The 26,973-nt window shown below is 40.7% G+C and overlaps 1 protein-coding gene across 13 annotated transcripts in view; it reads right to left on the bottom strand.

The window, feature by feature from the left end:
- The window catches only part of BPTF (bromodomain PHD finger transcription factor), a 131,329-nt gene extending 104,561 nt beyond the window's left edge, over positions 1-26,768 (bottom strand). For all 13 annotated transcript variants that reach the window (XM_065910563.1, XM_065910569.1, XM_065910574.1 and 10 more), the window contains exon 1: positions 26,099-26,768. In XM_065910563.1, the coding sequence (XP_065766635.1) occupies positions 26,099-26,732 (634 nt within the window). In that variant the 5' untranslated portion in view covers positions 26,733-26,768. The remainder of the gene's footprint in view (positions 1-26,098) is intronic.
- Between the last annotated feature and the right edge of the window lie 205 nt (positions 26,769-26,973).

The raw sequence follows: 26,973 nt of genomic DNA, 5'->3' as shown, positions 1-26,973 counted from the left end.
ATGTTTTTTAAAAAATTGGTGAATTCAAGAGAAAGGTATACTGGGTGTTCACTGTACTATTCTTTCAGCTTTTCTTCATATTTGAAATTATGTAGTGTTTAGAAAATATGTTTCTTACTTTTAATTGCTTCAATTATTTGTTTTCATTTTTTAAATATATAAGCTAAGAGGAAGTATCATGTTATAGTATAAATATAGACTAAGATTAAATAAGATTATTAAATTAACTGCAAACTCAAGAACATCAACTAATAGTTAACATATCACCTGTTTTACCCAGCCTCTCTCTGAAAACATCTGACATATTTGGCCACAACACCCTTCTAAACTTCCTCTGCCAAACGACTCATTTTCCCTGACCGGTATTCCTCTGCCAAACATCTGTCTTACATACCAAATTCCCCAAAGTTTAGTCCTCAGCAGATTCTCCTACTTTTCCTTAATTATCAGTGGACTCAATTACCACCCAAATATCAATGACTTCTAAATGCATTTCTCTACCCAGACCTCTCTTCCTAACCCCAGAGACATTATTTCCAACCAACAACCTACTAGCTATTTTCAACAGGATGCCCCAGCTAGGAAATGAAAACAAAAAGGGTTCATAAAAGTTCAACTAAAAGCAGAATTTTTAAATCCCTAAATTAAACAAACATTTTGTAATGATAAAGGATGCAGTCTACAATGAAGATACAGAAGTTATGAACAACTTAATAAAAAGCAAATATGACTGGACTGCGTCATTCCGCAGTTGCAGCCTTTCAGTGAGTCCCCACCAAACTCCTTCCTGAGACCCACAAGGCCCTCCGTGAGGGGGGTCCTGCAGACCGCTCCAACCTCAGCCGCTCTCCCTTCCTTTCTGCTTCAGTAACACTGGCCTCCTGGACCTCGCAAAGCTTTCTGTCTCCCCACAGCTGTTCTCTCTGCCTAGAATATTCCCTCCCACTCTTTCAAGTGGCCAGCTCCTCATTCATTCAGATCTTTTCCCTCATAGTATTTTATTACATTTTCAACTCTTACGAGTTTCATTCAATTAACATATGCCTCCACTAGACTGCAACTTCCACAGTGGCCAGGACAATTTCTGTTTGACTTGTCTGGCCTAGTATTCAGGACAGTGCTTGGCCCGTGGTAGATTCCTGAGTTAGTTGCTGCATGAATTAATAAACCAAATAAACTGGCATCAAACAATCAAACAACATAAAGCACAACTATAAAAACTCCAAGGAGAACCGGACAGAAACAGAGTAGCAGCAAGAGCCTTTAAAACACTTTAAAAACCTTAAGGGATCTAGGAGACTAAAAAGTAAACATAGGTCATAAATTCAAGTGTCCACAAAGAGGAAGTAGAACAGTGAAGAGTACAGTCAGAGGCAATCTACAGGGCCCAACCACAACTAACCTAATCAAAAAAAGATGGGAACTATGACCCAGCAATCCCACTATTGGGCACATACCTGAGAAAACCATAATTGAAAAAGACACATGCACCCAATGTTCATAGCACTATTTACAATAGCTAGGACATGAAAGCAACCCAGATGTGCATCAACAGATGAATGGATAGAGATGTGATACATATACACAATGGAATACTACTCGGTCAAAAAAAGAACGAATAATCTGAGTCAGTTCAGGTGAGGTGGATGAATGTAGAGACTGTTACATAGAGTAAGAGACTTCCCTGGTGGCTCAGATGGTAAAGTGTCTGCCAACGATGCGGGAGACCCGGGTTCAATCCCCGGGTCGGGACGATCTCCTGGAGCAGGAAATGGCAACCCACTCCAGTATTCTTGCCTGGAAAATCCCATGGACAGAGGAGCCTGGTGGGCTATAGTCCAAGGGGTCACAAAGAGTCGGACACGACTGAGTGACTTCACTTCACTTACACAGAGTGAAGTCAGTCAGAAAGAGAAAAATAAATATAGTATATTAACACATATATGGAACGTAGAAAAATGGTATTGATGAACCTAATTGCAGGGAAGGAACGGAGATGCAGATAGAGTGAATGCACTTCTGGACACAGTGAGGGAAGAGAAGAGCAGGATGAAAGGAGAAGGCAGTACATATACACTACCCTGTGTAAAACAGAGAGCTGGTGAGAAGATGCTGGACAACACAGGGAGCCCAGCCTGGGGCGCTGTGACGACCTAGAGGCGTGGGGTGGGGGAAGGGACGGAGGTGACGTATGTATAATTACGGCCGATCTGTGCTGTTGTACGGCAGAAACCAACATATTTAAAGCAATTTTCTTCCAATTAAAAATTTTTTAAAAAAAGAAAAGGTGGGACCGAGTATAATAAATAAAATTGGTGATGATAAAGGAGAACTTCCTACAGGCACAGAAGCTATTAAAATAATGCTAATAAAGTCTAAACCCTGAGTGCAAGGACAACTGTCAAAGAATTACTGAACACCAAAACTAAATCAAAAATAGGAAGAAAAAAAAAAAAAAACCCAGAAAACAAACCAATAACGACAGGAGAAATTGAGGAAGATGTCAGCAAGCTCTTATCCGTAGAACAGCTCAGATATTTCAGAGGGCAGAAAAAGAAGATTTTTTTAAAGTCCTTTTTAAAAAAACCAGGATGACAGTGACACCAAAACCTAACAAAGAGAAGCACCCTCCCTTCCACAAAAGAAATGATGGGCCAATCATAGTTACTAAACTAAAATTTAAAATACATTTTAAAAATAGCAAATAAGGTGTTTCCTGGTGGTCCAGTGGTTAAGAATCCACCTCGCAAGGCAGGGGACACTGGTTCAATCCCTGGTCCAGGAGGATCCCACACGCCATGGAGCAACTAAGCCCCCTGGGCCACAACTACCGAGCCCACACGTCTCAAGAAGACCCCACACCTCAGCCTGTGCTCTGCAACAAGAGAAGCCACCACAATGAGACGCCCAGGCACTGCAACCAAGAGGAGCCCCCCACTCACTGCAACTGGAGGAAGCTCGTGAGCATCAGCAAAGACCCAGTGCAGCTACAAATGAAAACAAATAGTTTTTAAAAACAGCAAATAAAATCCAGAAGCATACTATGTTTAAGTATCTATGAAAAATTACAGAATAATACATACTTTTTAATCCAGCAATTCCCTTCCTAGGTATTCACCATATAACATACGCACATATATACTCATTTTGGTGCTGTTTGCAGCAGCCAGAAGCTGTAAATAATTTAAACATCCACCAATAAGGAACTGACTAAAATAAAAAGACTATAACATTGCACTTCCGCACAAGGGAACACTACGCAGCTCATAAGAAGACTGTGGCCCAAAGCCAAGCCGAGATGGCGTAAGCTCACTAGCGCCAAAGGGTCCACCAAGCTGCAACTAAAGCCTCTAGACAGAGAACAAAAGCAGCAACCACCGAAGGACTGGGGGCTGCGGGAGGGGAGGGCAAAAGCACAAGGACGGGGTAGGAGTCGGAACTCAGAGGGAGCAACACCAACAACAAGCAGAGGCCTGTTTCCCTATTTTTCCTCCTGGAATAGAATAAGCTCACAGTGGATCTGTGGCAAAAAGCAGGAACAGGAAAAACGCAGAGAAACCCTGTCCAGGCAGAAGACTGACGAAAGGGTCCCCTGGAGCTGAAGAGTACGAGGGAAATCCCAGTTTTGTTATTTCACTCCCCCCGCCCTTTCTGGGCCCTGCCTCAAGGGAGGCTCCAATTACAGAAACTACAAGGAAATCACATCTTTCTGGCCAGTAGATCAAGCAAAGGGAGCCCCTGCAACCCAGAGTATGGAAGGAATCCCAGAACATACAGTTGAGGGAAAATCTACAAATACCAAGAGAAAACAACAATATGCATGAGAGAACAATAATTCAAATAACTGCAGAGGGTGGAATAATCTTTAAAGTGCTTACAGAAGTATCAACCCAGAATTTTATAACCTTCAAAAATACCCTTCAACAATTTAGGAAAAATTAAAACATTTCAGATGAAGAAAAACTACAAGAACTTGATGCCTGAAATTCTGCTTTAAAACAAATGGTAAAAATAGTAAAACAAAGAGAAATAATACCAGAGTGAAAACTGAACTTTCAGAAACAAAGGAAGAGCAATAAATTAAAAAACAAACAAAAAAAGGTAGTTTCAACTCTTAAGCACTTTAAAATATGTATTAACGGTTGAGAGCAAAAAATTGTCACAACGTCTAGTGGGGCTTTCAATGTAAATAGAGTTTGATTCAGAAGGCCGACTGTACTGTGCCACTTTATATAAGGGACTTGACATCTGGACATTTTGATTACCTGCAGAGGTCCTGGGAATCAGTCCCCCATAAATAAAAAGAGACAACTGTAGACATACATGTGACAATTACACCACTGGGGAAGGGCCTAGGATAAGTGAACCTTTATGGTTGTGACACTTTAAAATTTTACCTAAAGGGATAAAAAACTAAGTAGGTAAGTATTTTGTAATTCCTAGAGGAACCACTAAAAAAGTAGCACAAATATAACCAAAAAGCTAATAAATTAAAATAGGACAATATTCAACTGATGCAAAACGCAGGCAGGAAAGAGAGGAAACAGAGGAACCAAAAGAAAAAGAAAAAAGGTGGGAATTCCCTGGCAGGCCAGGGTCCAATGAACACTCCCGAGGGCCAGTGTTCAATCCCTCGTTGGGGAACTAAGATCCCACAAGCCTTGCAGTGAGACCAAAAAAGAAAAAACATATTTATTGTAAATAATCTGAATTCACTGTCATAAGACTGGATTAAAAATCAAACAAGGAACTCCTTTAAAATATGACACAGTAGACTAAAAGTACAAGCATGGAAAAAGATATACCATGCTAACACTCATTCAAAAAGAGTGAAACTGAATTTGATATATTAATACCAAACAGATTTTAAGCAAAGACTATTACCGGAGTAAAGAAGGTCATTTCATAATGATAAAGAGGTCAAATAATCAAGAAGGCAAACAACCATAAATGTTTATGAATCTAATAACAGAACCACAAAATACATGATAACATACAAAACTGCAAGGAGACAGAAAACAGAGCTGTTAACAATGGTTGTAAATTTCAACACTCCTATCTTAGTAATCAACAGAACAAGTAGATGGAAAATCCACAAGGATATAGAAGACTTTAACAACAGCATCAACAAACTTCACCTAATTGACATTTATGGAACACTCTACCAAACAGCAGAATCTTCCTCCCTTGTACATATGGAATAGTCACCTAAACAGACAATATTCTAAGTCATAAAACAAATCTCAAATGACTTCATTTTTTAAACATTTAGTCATACTCTAACATATGAAGTTAAACAGAAGCCAATTTTTTATAATAGCCAAGACTTAAGCGACTTAAATGGCCACCAACAGATGAATGGATAAAGATGTGGTATACATACACAACAGAATAGTACTCAGCCATAAAAAAAAAGAAAAGAAACAATGCCATTTGATGCAACAAAGATGAACCTAGAGATTTATCAGACTAAGTGAAGTAAGTCAGACAAAGACAAGTATTATAAAACACCACTTATATGTGGAATCTAAAAAAATAGTACAAATTAAGTTGTTTACCAAACAGAAACAGACTAACAGACATACAAAACAAACTTAGGCTGACCAAAGGGGAAAGCGGGCAGAGAAACAGGAGGATGGGATTAAGAGGTACACACTCTCATACATAAAATAAATAGGATTTACTGTATAGCAGAGGGAACTACATTCAGTATCTTGTAATAAACTAATAATTGAAAAGAATAAAAAAGAAAAGAAACAGATATATGTAAAACTGAATCACTTTGCTACATACTTGAAACTAACACAATATTGTAAATCAATTATACTTCAATAAGAAAAAGAAAATTTAGCTTGGAAAAGGAAGATTTAAAACAATCTCTATTTGCCAGACAACATGATTACCTGTGTAGAAAATCCCAGGAAAAAAATCCGCCCCCCCCTCCCAAAATCTACTAGACTAGCAGCTGAGTTTAACAAGGTCACAAAGATTAATACACAAAAATCAATTATATTTTTATTATAACAATTAATAACTGGAAATTCAAATTCTATTTTTTTCCTTTGGTCTCACCGTGAGGCATGTGGCATCTTAGTTTTTCAATCAGGGATCAAATCCTGCCCTCTGCACTGGAAGCACAGAGTCCTAACTACTGAACCACCAGGGAAGTCCCCAAGTTCAAATTTAAAAAATAAGTACCAGGGCAGTTCTCCTGGGTTCCCTTACCCTACTGCTCTCCACCCGGGTGCCCTTTCCCAATAAAATCTCTTGCTTTGTCAGCAAAAAAAAAAAAATAAGTACCAGATATAATAGCACCAAAAATCATGAAAGACTTAGATACAATGCAGTAATATGAACAAGACGAGTATGCTTAAAACAAAACAAACACTGATAAAAGAGACCAAAGACTTGAATTAATGGAGAGACAAAATGTGCTCACGGACTAGACAGTTAAAGAAACACAAGCCACAGACCAGAAGAAAATGCAAGCACATTACATAAGCAACGATGCACTTAAATTCAAAACCAAAATGAAATATCCCTATATGCTTACTAGGACAGCGAAAAAACAAAAAAGTCAATAGCTAGCATAGCAATTAACAGTGAAATGTTAGCATCAGTCTCATTAAATTTGGAAAGAACACAAAGATGCTTCTCATCTCAACTAGTATTTAACATAGCTTTGGAGATAGCAGGTAATACAACTTGAAAAAAAAAAAGAAGAAATAAACATAAGAATAGCAGATGTATGCACATGATTCACATTTGAAAATGATGCAACTTTATTCCTAGAAAATCCAGCCCAACAAATAAGCTATTAGAAACAATCAGAAAAGAGAAGTGGCTAAATACAAAACTGATTTTTAAAATCCATGACTCCATGAGAGCAGACATGTTCGTAGACAAATTATTTAAAGATAGAGTAAGATATCATGGTATAAGGGAAAAGATTTGCAAAACCAATTATGCATTATCTAGTTTTATTAAAAAAATGTACTTTTCTACACACAAATAAGTACTCCTCAAATGAATACACACACATCCACACAAAGCTGGTTATGTAAGGAGAGTGACCAAACTATTATCGCTATCTTCTGAGTTTTCTAAGTTTTCTGTAGTTCTTTCCTGATAAAGAGAAAAAGCAAAAATTAAAAACTGAAGTTCCTTCTAGACTTTCAAGTGGTATTTTAAAAATTCAAAGCTCTTTTCCTAACCTAGTTATCCAAATCACAGATGAATGAACATCAAGGCCTCAGAACGGGGTTGGCCACCTGGCCAGCCCAAGGCTGTTTTTATAAATAAAGTTTTATTCACACACAGCCACGCTCGCCTGTTTACCTGTCGTCTCCAGTCGTCATCATGCTACACTGGCAGAGTTGAGCAGTTACAGCAGAGACAGTCGAGCCCACAAAGACCACAGTATTTACTATCAGCACCTTGTAAGAGAAAGTTTGCAATCTCTTGCCCATTAGGATCATCTAGTCACGGAGGATTGGCTTCTAGAAGGTCAAATTCAAGCTAAGGAGCAATAAAGAATTCCACCCATTTGGTCAGATAACTCTCAGACAGAGTTCAGGAGCTAAACCTCAGGCTCTCATATTACAAATAGGTATATTTACTGATAAATTGATGAGGAAAGGACTTTGGTCTATATCCAAGAACACCTGCTAAAGATCTGAGTAAACTTCAATAAGTTCCAGAAAAAATCCATTTAAAAGCCACATAAACACAGACTGCGGAAGGTCTAAGAACAAGTAGGTTATGAGGGTATAACCTGGCTCAGCCTATTAAATGTGACCCAACAATCTTATCTTAGGAATCTACCTCGTAAAAACACCAGTCTGGGTGACTAAAGATACATCTCTAGCACATTTCGAACAGCACTGTCTGTAAAAGTAAAAAGGGACTAAAATTCCAATAGGGCTAGCTTTTCAAGGCAAATAAACTTTAACACCAATTGCAATTATGTATTATTAGTAAAGGAAAAAAAAAGGCCACTTCACATCTTTAATTCACTTGGACTCTGCACCATTCAAGTTTGTGACCCCTTCCATACACAACCTCCCATGGTTAGGCTTCTCCTAAAACGCAGGGAGGATTTATAACTCAAGTTATTTAGACAATTAAGGACAATAATGTATCTGGAAAAGGCAATCTTCCAAGATTACAGAGAATCACAAATCTGGGGTATTTCACCCAGATAAGTCAAACTAGAAAGTTCAATTATCTATCTGAAATTACAGTAAAATCATTTTTAAATTTTTTTTTATTATTTGCATAATACTTTGAAAGCAGATTCTGGTCTTAAGTTGGAGAAAAGGATAATTTCTTAAGACTTCAAGAAGTGTGTGAAAGAATTCTGATGTCTAGAAGAACAGGGAAAACTGCACTGATAGGAAAGTTTAAAATTTTATCAGCTATTTTAAATGCTGGACTATTTTCTCAGACAAGTCTTGATATAGCTATGCAAGCATTAGAAGGAAAAAGGACAAGATGAGAAATTCCTCACAGATTAATGTGTGCATTTCTGAAATGCTTTTTAAGTTCCATAAATAGGATATACTATAAACAGACCTCAAAGGAGGCAATGTTAACATACTGAAATCAAGGAGGAAGCCATGACAGTAAAATGTAGAAAGTGCACCTACTGAACACAGTCATTCAGCATGAATCACTTGGCCAGGCAGTCTCCCAAGTGAATGAATTCTAGAACACATCCATGAGGAGAGAAGTCTAAGCATCAGGTTTCTTGGCAAATCTGCTGAAGCTCCATAATTGCAATTTAACATCACTTTAATAACAAAAGAATCCCACCCCCAAAATGATGTCTTTTCCTTGAAAACTATTAAAGTAGTTAAGTCATTTGTCCAGAGACTCCTGAGAAAGAAGTTTTATACAGGAGAACTCAGACAACTGAGATGACATACCAGTACTCAGTTCACAAACCAACTTTCAGACTTTTACAATATGAAATCCTCTTAGTTGCCAAATTAGATGTCTCATCTGAAAGCCTCTGAATAATTTTAATTCTACTTTCCCTTCTGTCCTACATCTACAACTTCACTTAGTTTTCTCAGGACCATGGCAGATTTTTTTTAAAACTAAAGGTTAGCTGACTACCTCTCCTCTTTCCCTACCACAGAGAACAACATATGATGCCATCTTCCCAAAGATGAGTCCAAATCTCACTCCAGAAATTCAACCCATCACATCCAAAAATAACGCTTTGCTTACAGGCTTAACACCGAAGAACCACAGTCAGTGTAGGGGCTACCCAGGTCACGCAGGATTCGGAGCAAATACAAAGCCAGAGGAAAAGGGATAAATTCCCCCAGTCTAGCAGAAGCAGACTGACCACAACAAACCAGTCAGCCCAAGAGAACTTCCTGTGATGATAAGAAATGACCCAATGTTCTACATCACACATGGCTCCAGGGCACGGGAACTGGACCTAGTGCCAATGAAGAGCTGAAGTCTTTTGACTTAATTTTACTTAAATAGCCCCATACGGCCAGTGGCTGCCATACTGGACAAGGCAAAGCTAAGCGTGAAAAGAAACTAGATTTTTTTTTTTTTACACTCAATTCAACAATTACTGGCGCTGCATACTAGAGATAGAGGCGGCGCTAAGAGGCGGGAGATGAATGAGAACCTCCCTGCTCTGAGGCAGGTTCTAACAAAGGAGACAGCCACATAATTACAGTCCATTTCAGTAGAATGTCTTAACAAATATAGATATAATGTTGGGGACTTCCCTGGTGGTCCAGTGGCTAAGCTCTGTGCTCCTAATGCAGGGGGCTTGTGTTCAATCCCTGCCAGGGAACTGGATCCCACGTCTCAACCAAGAGTTGTCAGGCTGCAACTAAGACCTCTTGTAGCCAAACAGATAGATACTTAAAAAAAAAAAAAAAATGATATAATAATGAAGGGATCGAATAATCCTCCCTAAATGTTCGTGGACTTAATAACAGACCCTCAAACTATTAATATGTGAAAACTTAACAGAATTCCAGAGAGAAAGAGGCAAACCTGTGACAATAATTGTAGACTTCAACATTCCTCTCTTGGTAATCAACAGAACAGGCAGGTGGAAAATTAGCAAGGATACAGAAGACCTTTACACTGCAACCAACCTAACCTGACTCTTCAAGAACACTCTACCAACCAGCAGAAGAATACACCTTTCTAAGTACACTTGGAACATTCACCTAGACAGACAACATTTGGGGGCACAAAAAAAAAACCTTTAAAAATGTTGTACAAAATTAAAGTCATACGAACACAATGAAATTAAGTTAGAAATAAGTAACAGAAAGAAAGACACCTTTGAACATCCTCAGATATTTTGGAAACTGAACAACATATAAATGCATACAGTCCTGAGTGGGTAGGGGAGAGATATAAGAACTTAGTCCCACCTAAGGACAAGGGAGTGGTAACCAGAGAAGGCAAGCTGGACAAGGAGATGGATGGTTAACCAGGAGTGAATCATCACAGCAGTGAATAACTGGAAGGCGTGTGAGGGGCGGGCTTCCCAGGTAGCGCAATGGTAAAGCAGCGGCCTGCACAGGAGACGCAGGCTCAATTCCTAGGTCAGGAAGATCTCCTGGAGCAGGAAATGGCAACCCATTCCAGTATTCTTGCCTGGAAAATTCCACGGGCTACAGTCCATGGGGTCACGAAGAGTCAGACATGACTGAGCACAGCACAGGAGCAAAGTGAAGGGAACTTTTACAAAGAAATTCAGCACTACTCGACAGTCAAATTTAAGGTGAAGAGACATAAGTTGTGAACAAAGAAACAAAGGAGATTGAGAAGTCGAGTCAACTTTGACCATACCCCATCTAACCTGTCTATCACTAAGATGTGTCATTCTAAGACCTAAATTACAGGGCTGGCCAAAAAGTTCATTTGGGTCTTTCTGTACAATGTTATGGAAAAAACCAAATGAACTTTTTGGCCAACCCAACATTTTTTGAATATTTCTCTCCAAGGTACAAAATCTATCACCTGGTTTATTTCAACTGCCTAATTTCCTTCATTAATTCTTACCCAACTCCAATCCATCCCCTATCCTATAGCCAGAGGGGAAAAAAACAACACTCATCTGATCACATCACTCTGATCCTTCATGGTTTTCCCTCCAGTCCATTTCATGCAATGATCTTATGGCCTAGAGTCCTCTTTCCCTTCCTTTCCCCCAGTTGCTTCAATTCTGAACTCAATTGTCACCTCTTTAAGGAGGCTTTTTGTGACAGCCCCCCATACACACACCACGAAGTCAGTGTTACTCGTCCCCTCTGGAAGCACTTCTCTCACTGATACACTGGCTACCTTCCCCTGTGGATTCAGGGCAGGGGCCACATCTGCTTTGTTCACAGCTTTATCTCACAGAGTGCTTGGAACACAGCAGGTTCTCAACATGTATTTTCTAAATAAATCAACAATTCAGCGAAGCAACAGAACATGCGGCCAGAAGAGTTTTAAGAAAGGGCATAACACAGTCAGCTTTGTCTCAGAGCAGAGCAGTATGTACATGGAAGATGGAAATGAGAGATGAATGGAAAAAAGGAGACCAGGCAGGCAGGCTGGTTCCTTAAGAGACCAAGTAAAAGATAAAGAAGGCCTGATTCAGGTTACCATTAGCACGGATGGACAAGAGAACTGAAAGTTATTTAAAAGAGACATACGATGTGAACTGAACAGGACCTGGTGACAAGCCTGCACGTGGAGGGGGAGGCACAGGGAGGAATCTGTTACTTCCTCACTTCTGACGGGGGCGATTCAGTGGGCAGTGCCATTGTTAACTGAGAAGGAAATGGGAGGTCGGGAGCAGTCACTAAAGCATGAACTCTATCTGGAACATGTGGAATTAGATGTGCCTATAGGACTTCCACGGAGAAGGCAATGGCACCCCACTCCAGTACTCTTGCCTGGAAAATCCCATGGACGGAGGAGCCTGGTAGGCTGCAGTCCCTGGGGTCGCTACGAGTCAGGCACGACTGAGAGACTTCACTTTCACTTTTTACTTTCATGCATTGGAGAAGGAAATAGCAACCCACTGCAACATTCTTGCCTGGAGAATCCCAAAGACAGAGGAGTCTAGTGGGCTGCCATCTATGGGGTCGCACAGAGTCAGACACGACTGAAGCGACTTAGCAGCATAGGACTTCTAAGAGGGGTTCAAGAAGGATTCACTCATCCATGAGTTAAAACACAGGAAGGAAACCATGACTTCAGAGATGTGGGTGTCAGAGGCCATGAAGATATTAGATTTTATGAGTAATCTTAAAAAAAAAAAAAAAAAAATGCAAATTCAAACGAGAGCTTTTAACCCACTGAATGCAAAGTTGCTGTATAAATAACCAGTGCTGGTGAAATAGACACTTTCATACACTGTCAGTGGAAATGCATTTTTAATATTTATTATACAATGATATATATTTTATGTATGATAATATGTATATTACAAAGTATCTATATATGTTATATATAAATGAGGCTTCCCAAGTGGCTTAGTGGTAAAGAACCTGCCTGAACAATGCAGGAGATGAGGGATGAATCCCTGGGTTGGAAAGATCCCCTGAAGTAGAAAATGGCAACCCACTCCAGTACTTCTGCCTGGAAAATCCCATGATCAGAGGAGCCTGGTGGGCTACAGTCCATGGGATTGCAAAGAATCGGACATGACTGAGCAACTGAGCATGCGCGCATGTTGTACAATATTTATAGTACATCAGAAATACACAGTAAAGCCTTAAAAAAAAATCAGGAATGTGAACTAAGATTAGTCTAAAGGTTTAGTCACTACAAGTAATCACAGCAAACACAGTCAACCCTCCATACCCATGAGTTTGGCATCAGAGGACTGGAGTCTTGGGCAGCAGCAGACTTCAGTATCATGGTGAGGGGTCAGTCCTAGAGCCGACCACCCACAGATACTAAGAAATGACTGTACAGTAGAGCTTAACTATTTGGTAAAGCCTTAGGACAGAACCTTATTTTATATCAGCCCCCTCCTAGTCCCCAAAAATCCTATACACCAAAGCCAGATTACTTTTTCAAAAAGCTCAGCTTTATCATCACACATCCCAGTTTTAAACATTCAGTGACTCCCCACTACCTACTAAGTACAATTTCCTCAAACTGGCATTTACTGAAGTTGGACCAAAATATAAACTCCGCTTCTCTGCGATCTTGTCTGAATGTGCGCCTTCCTCTCATTTGTTACCTTTCACCTCCCCTTTTCTCTTCCTGTTCCATCTCCACCTGGAGAAATCCTACCCAACTTTCAAGGCATAGCTCAAATTTAACCTTGTTCTTGACCCCATTTCTGAACTCCCAAATATAATATGACTTCTCTCCCTAATTTGTTTTTCTTACAGCATTTATCATGGCCTGCCCTATGTTATTTTATATTTATGTACTGTGTTATTATTCACTCTTGAGAACTCCTGGGAGTAGGGACCATTTATCCATCATCGGATCTCACGAAGGTTTTTAACACAGTACCTTGCACTCTGAGTAAGTATTAGGTTAAGTTATTTTTTAACTGTTTTGTAGAGAAATACTTAATGTGACTTCACTTTACACATGATTAATATGTAACATGAACTAATATCCTTTTCCTCTCAAAACTTGGTAAACTGACAACAAAGAAGTACAAAAAGTAAAAACATACCAGTACAAAGAGAAAAGAACCATAGTGAGACATCACCTCACACCTGTTACTATGGCTATTATTAAAAAGATAAGAAATAATAAATGTTGATGAGGATATGGAATAAAGGAAACTCTTGTCCACTGCTGGTGGGAATATAAGTTGGTGAAGCCACTATGGAAAATAGTATGAAAGTTCCTCAAAAAATTAAAAGTAGAACTACCATATGATCCAGCAATTCCACTTCTGAGTACATATCCAAAGAAAAAGAAACCACTGTCTCAAAAAGATATCTATACCTCCATGTCCACTGCAACATTATTCACTACCTATAAGTAAATGTTTACAGCAGTTTTATTTATAACCAAGATATGAAATAGCTTATATGTCCATCAATGGATGAATGGATAAAGAAAAGGTGGTGTACACACAGACAGTATGGAATATTAATCAGGCATAAAAAAGAAGGAAATCCTGCCATTTGTGACAACATGGATAGACCCTGAGGACATTATGCTAAGTGAAATAAGTCAGACAGAAAAAGACAAATACTGTATGATCTCACTCATGTGGAAACTAAAAAACAAGCCAACAAACAAGCTCATAGATACAGAGAACAGACTGATGGTTACCAAAGGCAGGGCATAGTGGGTGGGCAAAATGGGTGAAGATGAGTCAAAAGACACAAGCTTGCAGTTATAAATAAGTCACAGACATGTATGGTACAACATGGTTCGGTTCAGCTCAGTTCAGTCGCTCAGTCATGTCCGACTCTTTGTGACCCCAGAAACTGCAGCACTCCAGGCCTCCCTGTCCATCACCAACTCCCGGAATTTACTCAAACTCATGCCCATCGAGTTGGTGATGCCATCCAGCCATCTCATCCTCTGTCGTCCCCTTCTCCTCCTGCCCCCAATCCCTCCCAGCATCAGGGTCTTTTCCAATGAGTCAACTCTTCACATGGTAACTATACTTAAGAAAGTTGTATATTCAAAGTGAAAGTGAAAGTGAAGTCACTCAGTCGTGTCCGACTCTTTGCAACCCCATGGCCTGCAGCCTGCCAGGCTCCTCTGTCCATGGAATTTTCAAAAGCTGCTAACAAAGTAGATCTCAAAATTTCTCATCACAAGAGAAAAACATGTTTTGTAATTATGTATTGTTATGTTGACAAATGTTAACTAGACTTACTGTGGTGATCATCTGGCAATATATACAAATACCAAATCATTCTGTTGTATACCTGCAACTAAAATTCAGTTATATATCAAAAAAAAGAATAAATAAATAAATAAAATTAAGTTATATAGCAATTACGGGCATGTGTATGCTCAGTCCATCAGGCTCCTCTGTCCATGGAATGTTTCAGGCACTTGGAGTGGGTTGCCACTTCCTACTCCAGGGGATCTTCCCGAGCTAGGGACCCAAACTGCATCTCCTGCATGGGCAAGCAGATTCTTTACCACTGTACCACCTGGGAAGCCCTTATATCAATTATACCACAATTAAAAAAAGATCGCTCAGGTTTTTAACAGGGAAATTTAGTGAAGTGTACCTATTCTAAGTGTGAATTTTAGCCACCTGACCTCATCCAGCTTCCCAGGATACTTGTCACTCGCCCTCGGACCCCTACTTCCAGATCCTGGTAAAGGGTGGAAGAAACCTTCCCTTAAGAAACCAAATAGAGGACTTTCCTTGCAACACAGTAGTTAAAACTCGTCGCTTCCAATGCAGGGGGCACAGGTTCAATCCCTGTTCAGGGAACTAGGATCATACATGCTTTGTGGTACAGGTAAAAAAAGAAAAAAAAAAAAAACCCAAACAGATTCCTATGAGAAAAAAGAAGTGTGAAAGAGAAAACAAATACACAAAAACAGAAACATTGATAACTGGGATCCCACCGCCCAATTACTTTACAGTGAAACCCACCAACTGTCAAACCATGGCCACCCACAAAGTGTGTTCCCAGTGCTTCACTCCTAAATATGAACAATTGAGGATCAAGAGGCATTTGAAAAGAAGCCTCCAATGTCAAAGGGAAAAAAACTAAAACAAAAGAATGGAGTCTGATGAAACAAAAGAAATGAAATGAAAAAAAAAATCCTATAATAGAGAATTCCCTGGTGGTCCAGGGGTTAACATTTGGCACTTTCACTACCACGGGCCCAGGGGCCCAGGTTCGATCCCTGGTTGGGAAACTAATATCCTACAAGTCACGAGGTACAGTCGACCCCCACACAACACAAAAAAACTATAATAAATGTCCTTAGGTAAGTGAGGATGTTGCATCCAGGAAGAAAATGCTCTGAAAAAAAGGAACGGAGCTTCGGGAAACTATACAGCATAAATAATTATTATGTTAGCTGAACTTTCGAAATTCAGTAACAAGAAAACCACTCAGTGAAAAACGGCCAAGTATTCCAGCAGACACTTCACCAATGGTTTTCTTCCCAGCAAAGCAGCACATGAAAAGATGCTCAGCATTACTGTCAGGGAAATGCAAATTAAAACCATGATGAAACAGAACTCTCTGTGACCCCGTGGACTGTAGCCCATCAGGCTCCTCTGTCCATGGGGATTTTCCAGGCAAGGATACTGAAGTGGGGTGCCATGCCCTCCTCCAGAGGATCTTCACAACCAGGGGACTGAACCCAGGTCTCCCGCACTGGAGGCAGATTCTTTACCATCTGAATCACCAGGGAGGCCCTGCAACATACCACCTACTAGAATGGCTAGATCCCTCATCCATTGCTGGTGAGGATGCAAAATGTTTAACTGGAAATGCTTAACTAGAAAAGAGTTTGGGGCTTCCCTGGTGGCTCAGTGGTCAAGAGTCTGGCTGCCAATGCTGGGGCCAAGGGTTCAATCCCTGACCTGGGAGGATCCCACGTGCCACAGAGCAGCTAGGTCCACGCACAGCCTACTGCGCCCGTGCTCTGGAGTCCAGGAGCCGCAACTACTGAGCCTGAAGTCTGGGCTAAGAGCCTGTGCTCCAAAACAACAGTAGCACCCGCTTGCCATAGCTGGAGGAAAAGCTAGAGCAGCAACAAAGGCCCAGCACTGCCAAAAATAAATAAATAAAAAGTATTTTAAAAAAAAGAAAACAGTTTGGCAGTTTCTTAGGAAGTTAAAATACGCTTAGCATACAACCCTGTGATTCCATTCCTCTTTACCCGCGAAAAAGGGAAACTCACGTTTACACAAAAACCTGTAAGTCAATGTTTAGAGCAGTTTTACTTTATAATCTCCAAAACCTAAAAACAACTCAAATGTTCTTAAATGGTTAGGTGGATAAACCAACTGTGGTATACTCATATAATGAAATACCTAGCGAGCAGCAAAAAGGACACAAGCCATATTTTGGATGACTCTCAAATGAATTATAGATAAAAGCACCCAGACTCAGAAAGCTACATAGGTTGTAATTTCATTTATATGATATTCAAAGAAAGACAAAACTACAGGAATAGAAAATAGATCAGTGGTGGTCTGGGGTGAGGGAGAGGAGTTGACTATCGGCACACAGTTTAAGTGAGGTGATGGAACTGTTCTGTATTTCATGGTAGTGGTGGTTACATGACTGTATGTATTTGCTAAAACTTAAGAGTCAAAACTGCACACTAAAAAGGGTAAATTTTACCATATATAAGTTGCACTTCAGTATTTTATAAAAATTATCAATAATGAGAAACATAAGATACTGTGTAAACAAACAGGATGAAAAGGAACAGAAAACAGTTTTTAGAAATTAAATATCTGACAGCTGAAGTAAAAACTGATTTAATAGAAAGCTCGGAAGAGAAAATCTCCCAGAAAGCAGACCAAATTGACAAACAGATAAAAAGAATTGAAAAAGATAAGAAATTTCACATGAACAGTCTAAAATTCCTAACATCTAACTAAAGAGAAGCTCAACAAAAGAAACGATCAAATTTGGGGGGAAATTAGCAAATAATAAATACATTTTCTCAGAACTGTGTGAGTCTGCAGATTAAAAGGGCCCACCAAGTACCCAGGCAGAATGAGTGAAAAAGAGCCACATCAAGGGATATGCAGTCCCTTTAAAACTTCAGAATACTGGGGACCATGAAAAGAGACTAAAAGCTTTGTTGCTCGGTCACTAAGTTTTGTCTGACTCTTTGCAACCCCACAGACTGCAGCACACCAGGGTTCCCTGTCCTTCACCATCTCCTGCAGTTTGCTCAAACTCATGTTATTGAGTTGGTGATGCCATCCAACCATCTCATCCTGTCGCCCCCTTCTCCCGCCTTCAACCTTTCCCAGCATCAGGGTCTTTTCAAATGAGTCAGTTCTTCTCATCAGGTGGCCAAAGTATTGGAGTTTCAGCTTCAGCATCAGTCCTTCCAATGAACACTAAGGACTGATTTCCGTTAGGATGGACTGGTTTGATCTCCTTGCTATCCAAGGGACTCTCAAGAGTCTTCTCCAACACCACAATTCGAGAGCATTAATTCTTCAAGGCTCAGCCTTCTTTATGGTCCAACTCTCATATCTGTACATAAACGACTGAAAAAAAATCATAGCTTTGACTATACAGAACTTTGTTGGCAAAGTGATGTCTGGTTTTTAATACACTGTCTACATTTGTCATAACTTTCCTTCCAAGGAGCAAGCGTCTTTTAATTTTGTAGCTGCAGTCGCCGTCTGCAGTGATTTTGGAGGGATAAAAACAGGTCAGACATGAGGTAATCAGGATGGCCCTTCACCTCACAACAGCAATCCTCGACGCTGGAGCACAGAAAAGCAAACCTTTCTGCGAAAGTGCTTTTTAAAACTAAGGGCCCTACATCCTGCCATCCTCTACCAAGTATTAGGATTGAAAAGGGCATTTTCAGATACATAATGATTTAAAAAAAAAAAAGTTTATTTCTCATGCACCCATTCCTAGGAAGCAACTAGAGATTGTGCTGAAAAAGGCAAGTAAACCAAGGGAGCGGTAGGACCCAAGAAACAGAATCAACGGTGAAAGCAGCAAAAAGAAGTTTCAGGGAATTCCCTGGCAGTGCAGTAGGTTAGCTTTCACTGCCGGGATCAGGTTCACTCCCTGGTCAGGGAACTATGATCCCACAAACTGTGTGGCATGGCCAAAAAGAAAAAAAGAAACCAAGATACGGGGAAAGTTTGCTGTATATCAAGGGAAAACAATCAGTTTATTTCATCTTAGTTATAACTTCTAAAAAATATTACTAAGAACATGTTGCAGTAAATGGAATTAAACATGCACACACACATATGTCCAATGGGTATCTTTGGTTGGCGGGATTATAGATTTCATCTTTATATATTACATGTATTTTCCCAAAGGAGTAAAACTGCACTATTTTTCAATTTTTCACTGCAATTTTTAAAAATCAACTTGAGAACAGATGAGATCTCAGGGGAAGGAGGGACATAGTGAGAGAACCAGGGGCTGGTTTGTAAACCTGGAAAACTGGGGTTTAAGGAACAGGCAGAGGAAGATGTCTTGGAGGAGGAACTACCAGAGAGCTGAGATAATCAAGAGCACTTTTTCTACTTTAATGGTAAATAACAGAAGTCAATGTATTTTTTATTATAGTTCTAGAATAAATCAGATGTTAGGTAAACTAAATGTTCTGAATGGGGAAGTTAAACATTTAATAACCCTTTTAAAGAAGGGGCAGAATAAAAGCTCGAGTTGTTTTTTTTTTTTTAAATGCTCTAGTTTAATGTGCACTTTTTACTTAAATGTGGTCCTCAAAATATTTTTCTACCCTGTGAGTCAACTGACAGTTTTCTGACAGAACAAAATACTACCTTGCTACATTGTAAGTAAGGTTCCTATATTTTTACAGAATCTCAGCTTACAGTTCAAGAACAAATCAATAGACTTGAATAGCTACTATTTATTGAATCTTTACCCAGTACCAGGGCACTATTCAGCCCTCACAAGGCACTGAATTCAGGACTATGGTATTTTACAAAAGAGCAAAGTGAGGTACAAAGACTTGAGCAAAACGCCCATCTTCACCGAGCCCAGATTCATACCCATGAGGATTGGTTCCAGGTCCTTCACTCTTTAATCTCTATGCTACATGTTACCTCTCTAGATCCTTGACATTCATAAAAGATTTACCTAGAATCCTGAGATTCTCATGTATCATGATAGCCTAAGACTTCGTAGTGAGTTTATTTACATACGTGGGTGCCTCCAAAGCCTGCCACACGTGCTTACACTGACTGTGTGAAAATATGACTCCACTTACACTGCTCCTTCTCTGACAAACCTGGAATAAATTCTCCAAGCTGACCAAAAGCAATCCAAAAATCACACATATTTTGGAAGGCTTACAAACTAGCTCTCATTCATCCTAAGAGAACTGTTTCAAAACCCTTTCAAACAAACAAAAAAATAAGTCTGGTTAAAGTGATTCTATTAAAATTGTATTTGTATAAAGAAAAGTATTTGTAATTAATCCAGCTATAACATTCCTAGGATATACCCAAGAGAAATGAATATATCTTGTCCAGACAAAAACCTATACATGAACGTTAGCAGCAGTATTACTCACTATAGCCAAAAAGTGGAAACAATTCAGATGTCCATGGAGTGATGAATGGATGAACAAAAAGTGGTATATCCATATAAAGGAACATTATTTAAATAGAGTACTGTTACATGCTCCAAGATCCAAGCACTTTGGAACCATTAATCTAAATGAAAGAAGTTATATATTGTATGATTTTTTCATAAGAAATTTCCATGAGAGACAAATCAACAGAAAATGAAAGTCGTGGTTGCCAAGAGATGGAGCAGGGGAGGGAGAGAACAAGGAGTGACTGCTGTGACTGTCACTGTTTCTTGTTGGGGTGATAAAAATATTCTGGAATTAGGCAGGGGTGATACATTTACAACTCCGTGAATACACTAAAAACCACTGAATAATACCTTTTTTTTTTTTAAAGGGTGAAAGTTATGCTATGTATTCTGTATCTCAATAAAACTGCTATTTTAAAAATGCAACTTTTAGGGATTTCCCTGGTGGTCCAGTGGTTAAGAATCTGCCTTGCAACGCAGGAGAGACAGGTTCAGGGGGCTAAGATCCCACATGCCTTGGAGCAACTAAGCCTGTGCACCACAACCACAGAAGTCTGTATGCTGCAGCTAAGACTCACGGCAGCCAAATGAATAAAATAAAAATTAAAGAAATAAAAGTGCAACTTTTAAAATGTTTTTGTATTTTTAAATGCAACTTTTATTCAATATTACTTGAAAATAATTCAGCAATTCAGATGTCCAACAAATGTCAGCTCTTACTGTTACTATTTTTAAAAATCACTCAGCAATCAAAAAATATTTGAGTGATGTAACTTAGTATCTAGAAAAATACATAAAATAATTTGACATATAGCAGTAGACAAAGACAATTAAAACATTGTATTTAGCTATACACACTTTAATTCCATCTGTATGATTTTACTTTCAATCTTTCCAAGTGCTTTCTGTAAGTTTTTTCTTTTTAAGAAATGTTCTACCTCCTGAGGGTTATCATTTTAAAGGACTGAAAGCATGAAAAAAAAAAATAGAATAATAAGGGTCAGTGCTAAGCTAGTGCTAAATTATGAAGATGAGGCTCTAAGTGCCACAAGTGGGCATTCAAAGAGGAAAGAGACCAAGGTGATCATCAGTACTCTGGGAGGACTTCTAGGAAGAGATGCTCAGAGTGTGCTGAGGAGCAGGGAATCTACCCAGTGCAAAGAGGGCATCTGCTAGGATCTGCTCCTGTCTTTGTCACCCAGACTACTGGTCTCCCATCACCCCAACCACCTTCTCACTCCCCACATCCCCACTCCAAGAATCTGCAGTCACAGGGAGGACACAGTGTCCTGAAGAGGAAGAAAAGTGGGCCTGAGGGAAGAAAGCAGCGCTCCTGGCCTTAGGATCCCCCGTCCTGCTGCACACACACTGCAATAGCCAGCTTACTCCTACTAACACCCCAGCGGAGTACTGGCCCTGGGTGGTGCACAAGACCGTCCATTACTGCATACCTAGGACACACCTCTCTACCACTCACAGATCACGTTGTCCAACTTTGTAATAACTCTCTGGGGCCCTCGTTTTCTTTCTTTTAATTCTCATGTTTAACCTCTTCAAGTATTTATACCTGAAAACAGATCTCATTAATTTCTCTTATAATCCTGAATGCCTGTTGCTATTGAAAACACTGCCATTCTTACAGAGGCCTATCTGATGAAGCCCTCTGTCTACACTTCTGATGCTGTCCAGGTTTGGAGAATTTTGAAGTACCTCCTGGACTGATGTTTCCTTCCAGGGCTATAAAACCCATCCACATCCCCACCAGTTATCTGTCTTCTTTCAATCCACCCTGCAGAACAGAAGCAATGCTAAATTTCCTGACGTCCCACTGAAATCATATCTCACTTATTTCCAGATCTTCAGACTGATCCCTGATACCCACAAGTGAAATAGATCTGAAATAGACTGGAGAGAAAAGAAAGGGCTTCAGATGTCACCTCTCCATTAATTCTCTCCATTTGCAGGGGGGAAAGAGCTGGCTAAAGTGACGATTTAGTAGTATCTGTGATTTAATGTGCTTTTGTTTCATGCTCCTTGCACAGTGCTGATAGGAATACAGCACATCCCCTGGGTGGTCCAGAAGTGAAAAATGACTGAGGACCCCTGATCTAGCCCAATCCTTACCCAACAGGTGAGGGAGAGAGGAAAAATGCTGCAGCCTGGTTCTCTAACTACCGCCCAACAGTTTCCTATTCACACACTCAGGCTCTTGCTAAAGTAGGTTACTTAAGACTGCCCACACTTGAAAGTCAGTGCCTTGGTTTATGCTACGCCCTCCCTGCCTGTGTCCATCCTCACTAGCTACATGCCCATCCACACTGGCCACATCCCCATCCTCATTAGCCACATGTCCATCCATGAAGCAGACATCCATACCAACTGCCCCATATAGCTTATGAGCCCGCCCTCCCTTAAATCTCCACAGTACTTTGAATCTATCTCACTTGTAGCAATCAGGAATCCCAAGCATACTGAAAAGATATTTGTTTGAAACCCGTGGGAATAAATATTGTCAAACGAGTAACAAATTCTTCTTCCAATAAATCTGCAGTTCATTCATGGCACCTGTGCCACCCACCTCAACTGTCATAATCTTAGAGGACACAAATCACTAAGTCTCCCAGGACAACACCGGGGCTTCTATTTTCTGAGGTCACCAGAAGTTCCAAATTTCAAAACAGCAGCTAAATATTCTCATAAGTCCCGCACAAGTTAAAGGAAAGAACAGCTCTGTTTAAAGTCTGACTTAAACTTTTTTGAATTAGCAAACACTTGATTTCAAAGTGCTGTCGGAATTTTACCAAATGCCTATGCAAAACATTTTCTATACGATTCTTCTCAATGTGTTTCAAAAGTATGTCATAAAACATACTGTCTGAAATAATTCTAACTTTTAACAATAAAAATACTAAAAGCCTTATGCAACCAAATGCTTTGAACTTAAGCAAAACTAGATGATTTCAAATTTTTATTAACAAGTTGCCATCCCTATAGTAACATGTCACGTGAGGGCCTTACATACCCATTTAAATTTTTTCTTCATTAAGAAGAAAACATTTCACCTCCACTGAACTTTTTTAAACCTATGGTCTTAGAAAATTAATCTAGTAACATCAACCAATGTTCTTGCATCAACAGGTATATTACCTACAAAGTACTCAATATACGAACAGATGAATGAGTAATTTCTTATACTAAGTAAGTATAATTCCTTATTCTTATGTTAGTACTTAAGCCAACATTTTAGTTTACAAGACTTAATCAACTTATTCTAAATTACCAGGAAAGTATATTCCTCTTTTTAGTCTTGACAACATAAGTGGATTCAAATCCACCAAATATATTTATTTATGAACTTCTGAGATATCTTAAACCAGTTATAGAACGTTTTTCCTTCCAAAGTATATACACACATATACACATTTACCTAGAAGTACACCCAATAAAACAAATGAAACAAGGGCTTAGCCTAAACAACTATCATGAATTGCTAATCCAGGCAAGTGGACATATTCTAAAAGTTTAGGATGTAAAATGTATCATCTCTTTCACCAAAATCTTGAGAAATAATGTTTCAAAAGTAAAACATCTAACAAGTTAACACCACATCTAATAAAGAAAGGAAAATGCCTGGCAAGCAGTATGAAACAGCAGCTCAAAACACACTTAACTCTGCTACTATAAACTGGTCAAACTATCAAAATCTAATTAGGCCAAATTTTAGTTTCCCACATCCAAAATATTTAGGTATTATGGTACCCACTGGAGAATCAGCACAACTTCATCTATTACAAGTTCTCACCTACTAACAATCATTTGTCCAACCAATCTTTGATGAGCACCTGTGGTGTGCTCGAGACACTGCACTAGGAAATACAGGGGGTGTAAGATGAGCATAAGGATATAGAACCCTTAATTGCACATAAAGGTAGGACAAGCATACACAAGGCAGGCTATGAATGTCATCGGAAAAAACACAATGTCATGGGAATACACAAAGATATAAGGATCTTTTTAAAAAGAGAACCCTAACCACAAAATTGTAATTTAACAGCATATACACTGCTCTCAACCCTAAATATTACTTGCTAAGCCTTCAAAGAGGAGTTAAAGTTAGCTGAACCACCCTGCCAAAACGCCTTAGCTGTGTCTAATCTGAGAAAACCTCCTCCAATAGTATAATTTACTCTCCACAAGTCTTTCAGTTCTGGGCTCCTGGTAGAAAAGACCACATGTGATTTCGTAAGGTAGAAATCATTACTATAAAAGATGCACTAAAATTAAGTTGGCAAGAATGGTGTGTAGTCCTTTCCCCATACAAGACATACACACTTGACATTTGATTCATTCTCCTCATTCTCCTGCCAGCTCTCCCTCACTCTACCCCAAAGACAGGCAAAGACAGATATTACTGTCAGGCAAAAGAAATTACCTTTTTCCTTTGCTGCAAGGACAATCTAAATGGGCTTACATCAGACTTAATACTCACACTTCTCCAATGAGTATTTAAGCATTTATTTTTTTTAAAAAAGGCACATTTACATTTAACCACTTCTCCTATTCCAGTCTCTTACAAAAACAAGTGACACATCTTAATCACTTTGTTAAGACTCTATTCCTTCATGAACTTTACTTTGGAAATGCTCTGAAAACTGGGTTCTAATTTAGTTAATTCAGATTAACAAAAATATAAAGGAAAAGATCTTGTAGGTTACTGATATAAATTATGATCTTTTTTCACAATTTAGTAAACTGCAACTACGTATTTAATACACAGCAACCATTGTGTGTATGTGTATGTGTGTTTTTTAAAGAAACAAAATGTATCTCAGCACCAGCCCAGAGAAGCTCTCTGAGAAAACAGGAGTTTTCTCAGATGAGGGAGGACTCATTACCCTCAGAAACAGAATGAAAAGAAAAAGTCATTTTGCATTAAATTTCCCTATACTTCTGCTGTGTGACTTAGAAGCTGGTCCAAAAGTTCATCTTCAGCAATTACGTCTGCATAATCAACCATACGTCTCTGCAACAGGTGACAGGAAACTGCATTTCTCAGGCAAAGGGATCAAATTAGTTAAGACGCAAGTTCCTGCGGTCTCTTATTTTGCATTTTACCAAAATGATATTGGAATCAGATAAAGTAGCAAATTTGTTTTGGTTTTCTTTGCTTTTTCTTCTTTGGTTTTTAGTCGGCCATTCACTAGCAACTGTTGCACGAGCCCATCAGCACTCAGGAATAAAAACAAACACACAGGACCAGATACGGCTCCCCTACTAACCCAACTGATCCATTTCCTTAAGACGGTTTTAAAACCACACAGCTCGGGGTGTGAAGAGAAGCATGTTGTGTGTGTGTGTGTGTTTGTATGGCACAATCTGTCTGAATCCTCCATTCCCTTTTTTAGGAACCGATATAGACTAAAAATCTAAAAGAAACCACATTAGAAATGCAAAGAGGTTTGCAAAAACAAGAGGCTTCTTTCATTCCAAAAAACCAAACCAAAACAAGGGGAGAAAAATGAATGCAATGGATATGTGTGTGCCAAAGTTTCAACTCTGCCCGGTGGAGACACTGCACTGGCACACATTTTTAAGAGGAAAAAGAGGGGGTTGAGGGGAGAGAGCGAGCGAGCGAGCGAGCGTGTGGCCTGCGAACTGCAACAATGCAATCTCCATTTTGAACAATGCGCCTCTTTCCTCTTGTAAATCTAGTTTTTTGCCACTTGATGGGCCGTCGCATTTCCCCTCCGTTGGGGGGTGGGTGGAGGTGGGGGTGGGGGGGAGACCAGAGAGGGAGTGAGCCGGGGGGAGGGAGGGGGGAGGAGGTGGGGAAGAAGTCTGCAGCGACCGGGCTGGGTGGGTACCTGGAGTGCTGCTATAGGTGCTATGGCTCCTGAAGCTGCTTTCCGTGCAGTAACTGGCGTCGTCGTCGTCGTCGTCTTCCATCTCCTCCGGATAGTCGGAGTCATCGTCGTCCTCCTCCATCTCATCCTCCTCGTCGTCCTCGGAATCCTGGGTCTCCTCGGCGTCGCCGTCCTCCTCCTCCTCCTCCTCCTCCGAGACCATGTCCTCCTCCTCCTCCTCCTCTTCGCTCTCGTGGTCATCGTACACCACTTTGTTGACGGCCCTCCGGGCCGGGGTGGTCCGGGCCAGGTGGCCGCCGCCGCCCCCGCCCCCTGTCCTGCCGCCCCCGCCTCCTCGCCCCCCCCGGCCCGGGGCGCTGGTGCTGGGGGGGGCCGGCGGCGGCGGCGGCGGCGGCGGCGGCGGCTTCCTCCGGCTACTGCTGCCCCCCCTGGGCGAGCTCAGCCGCGTCTTGGGCGCCACCTCAGCCTGGGCGGCGGCCCACCTGCCCCGACTGCTGCCGCGGTGCCGCGAGCGGAGCCCCCCGATGGGTCCGGACGTGGGCGGCGGCGGCGGCGGCGGCGGCGGGGCCGGGGCGCAGCGCTCCGCAGCGGGAGCCGCGGGCTGCTTGGGCGGCCTGCCCCGCCGGCCCCTCATGTCGGAGCTGAGGCGGGGGGGAGAAGGGAAAGCGGAGGGGGGAGGGGCGGGCGGAGGGGTGGCGGTGGGGGGCGCCGGGGCCGGGTGGGGAGGCCCGCGGGGCCGGGCGGGAGGGGCCCGGCCGGCGGAAGCGGGTGGAGGGAGAAGGCTCAATCCGAATTGCTGGGGCCCCACTCCGGATCGCCTTCAGCCGCCATCTTGTTTCTTCCCTCTCGCTCGGTGACTGGGGGAACCGACAGCG

The sequence above is a fragment of the Muntiacus reevesi genome, chromosome 18, assembly GCF_963930625.1.
Source record: "Muntiacus reevesi chromosome 18, mMunRee1.1, whole genome shotgun sequence".
Lineage (NCBI taxonomy): Eukaryota > Metazoa > Chordata > Mammalia > Artiodactyla > Cervidae > Muntiacus > Muntiacus reevesi.
This window is presented reverse-complemented; position numbering and strand designations above follow the sequence as displayed.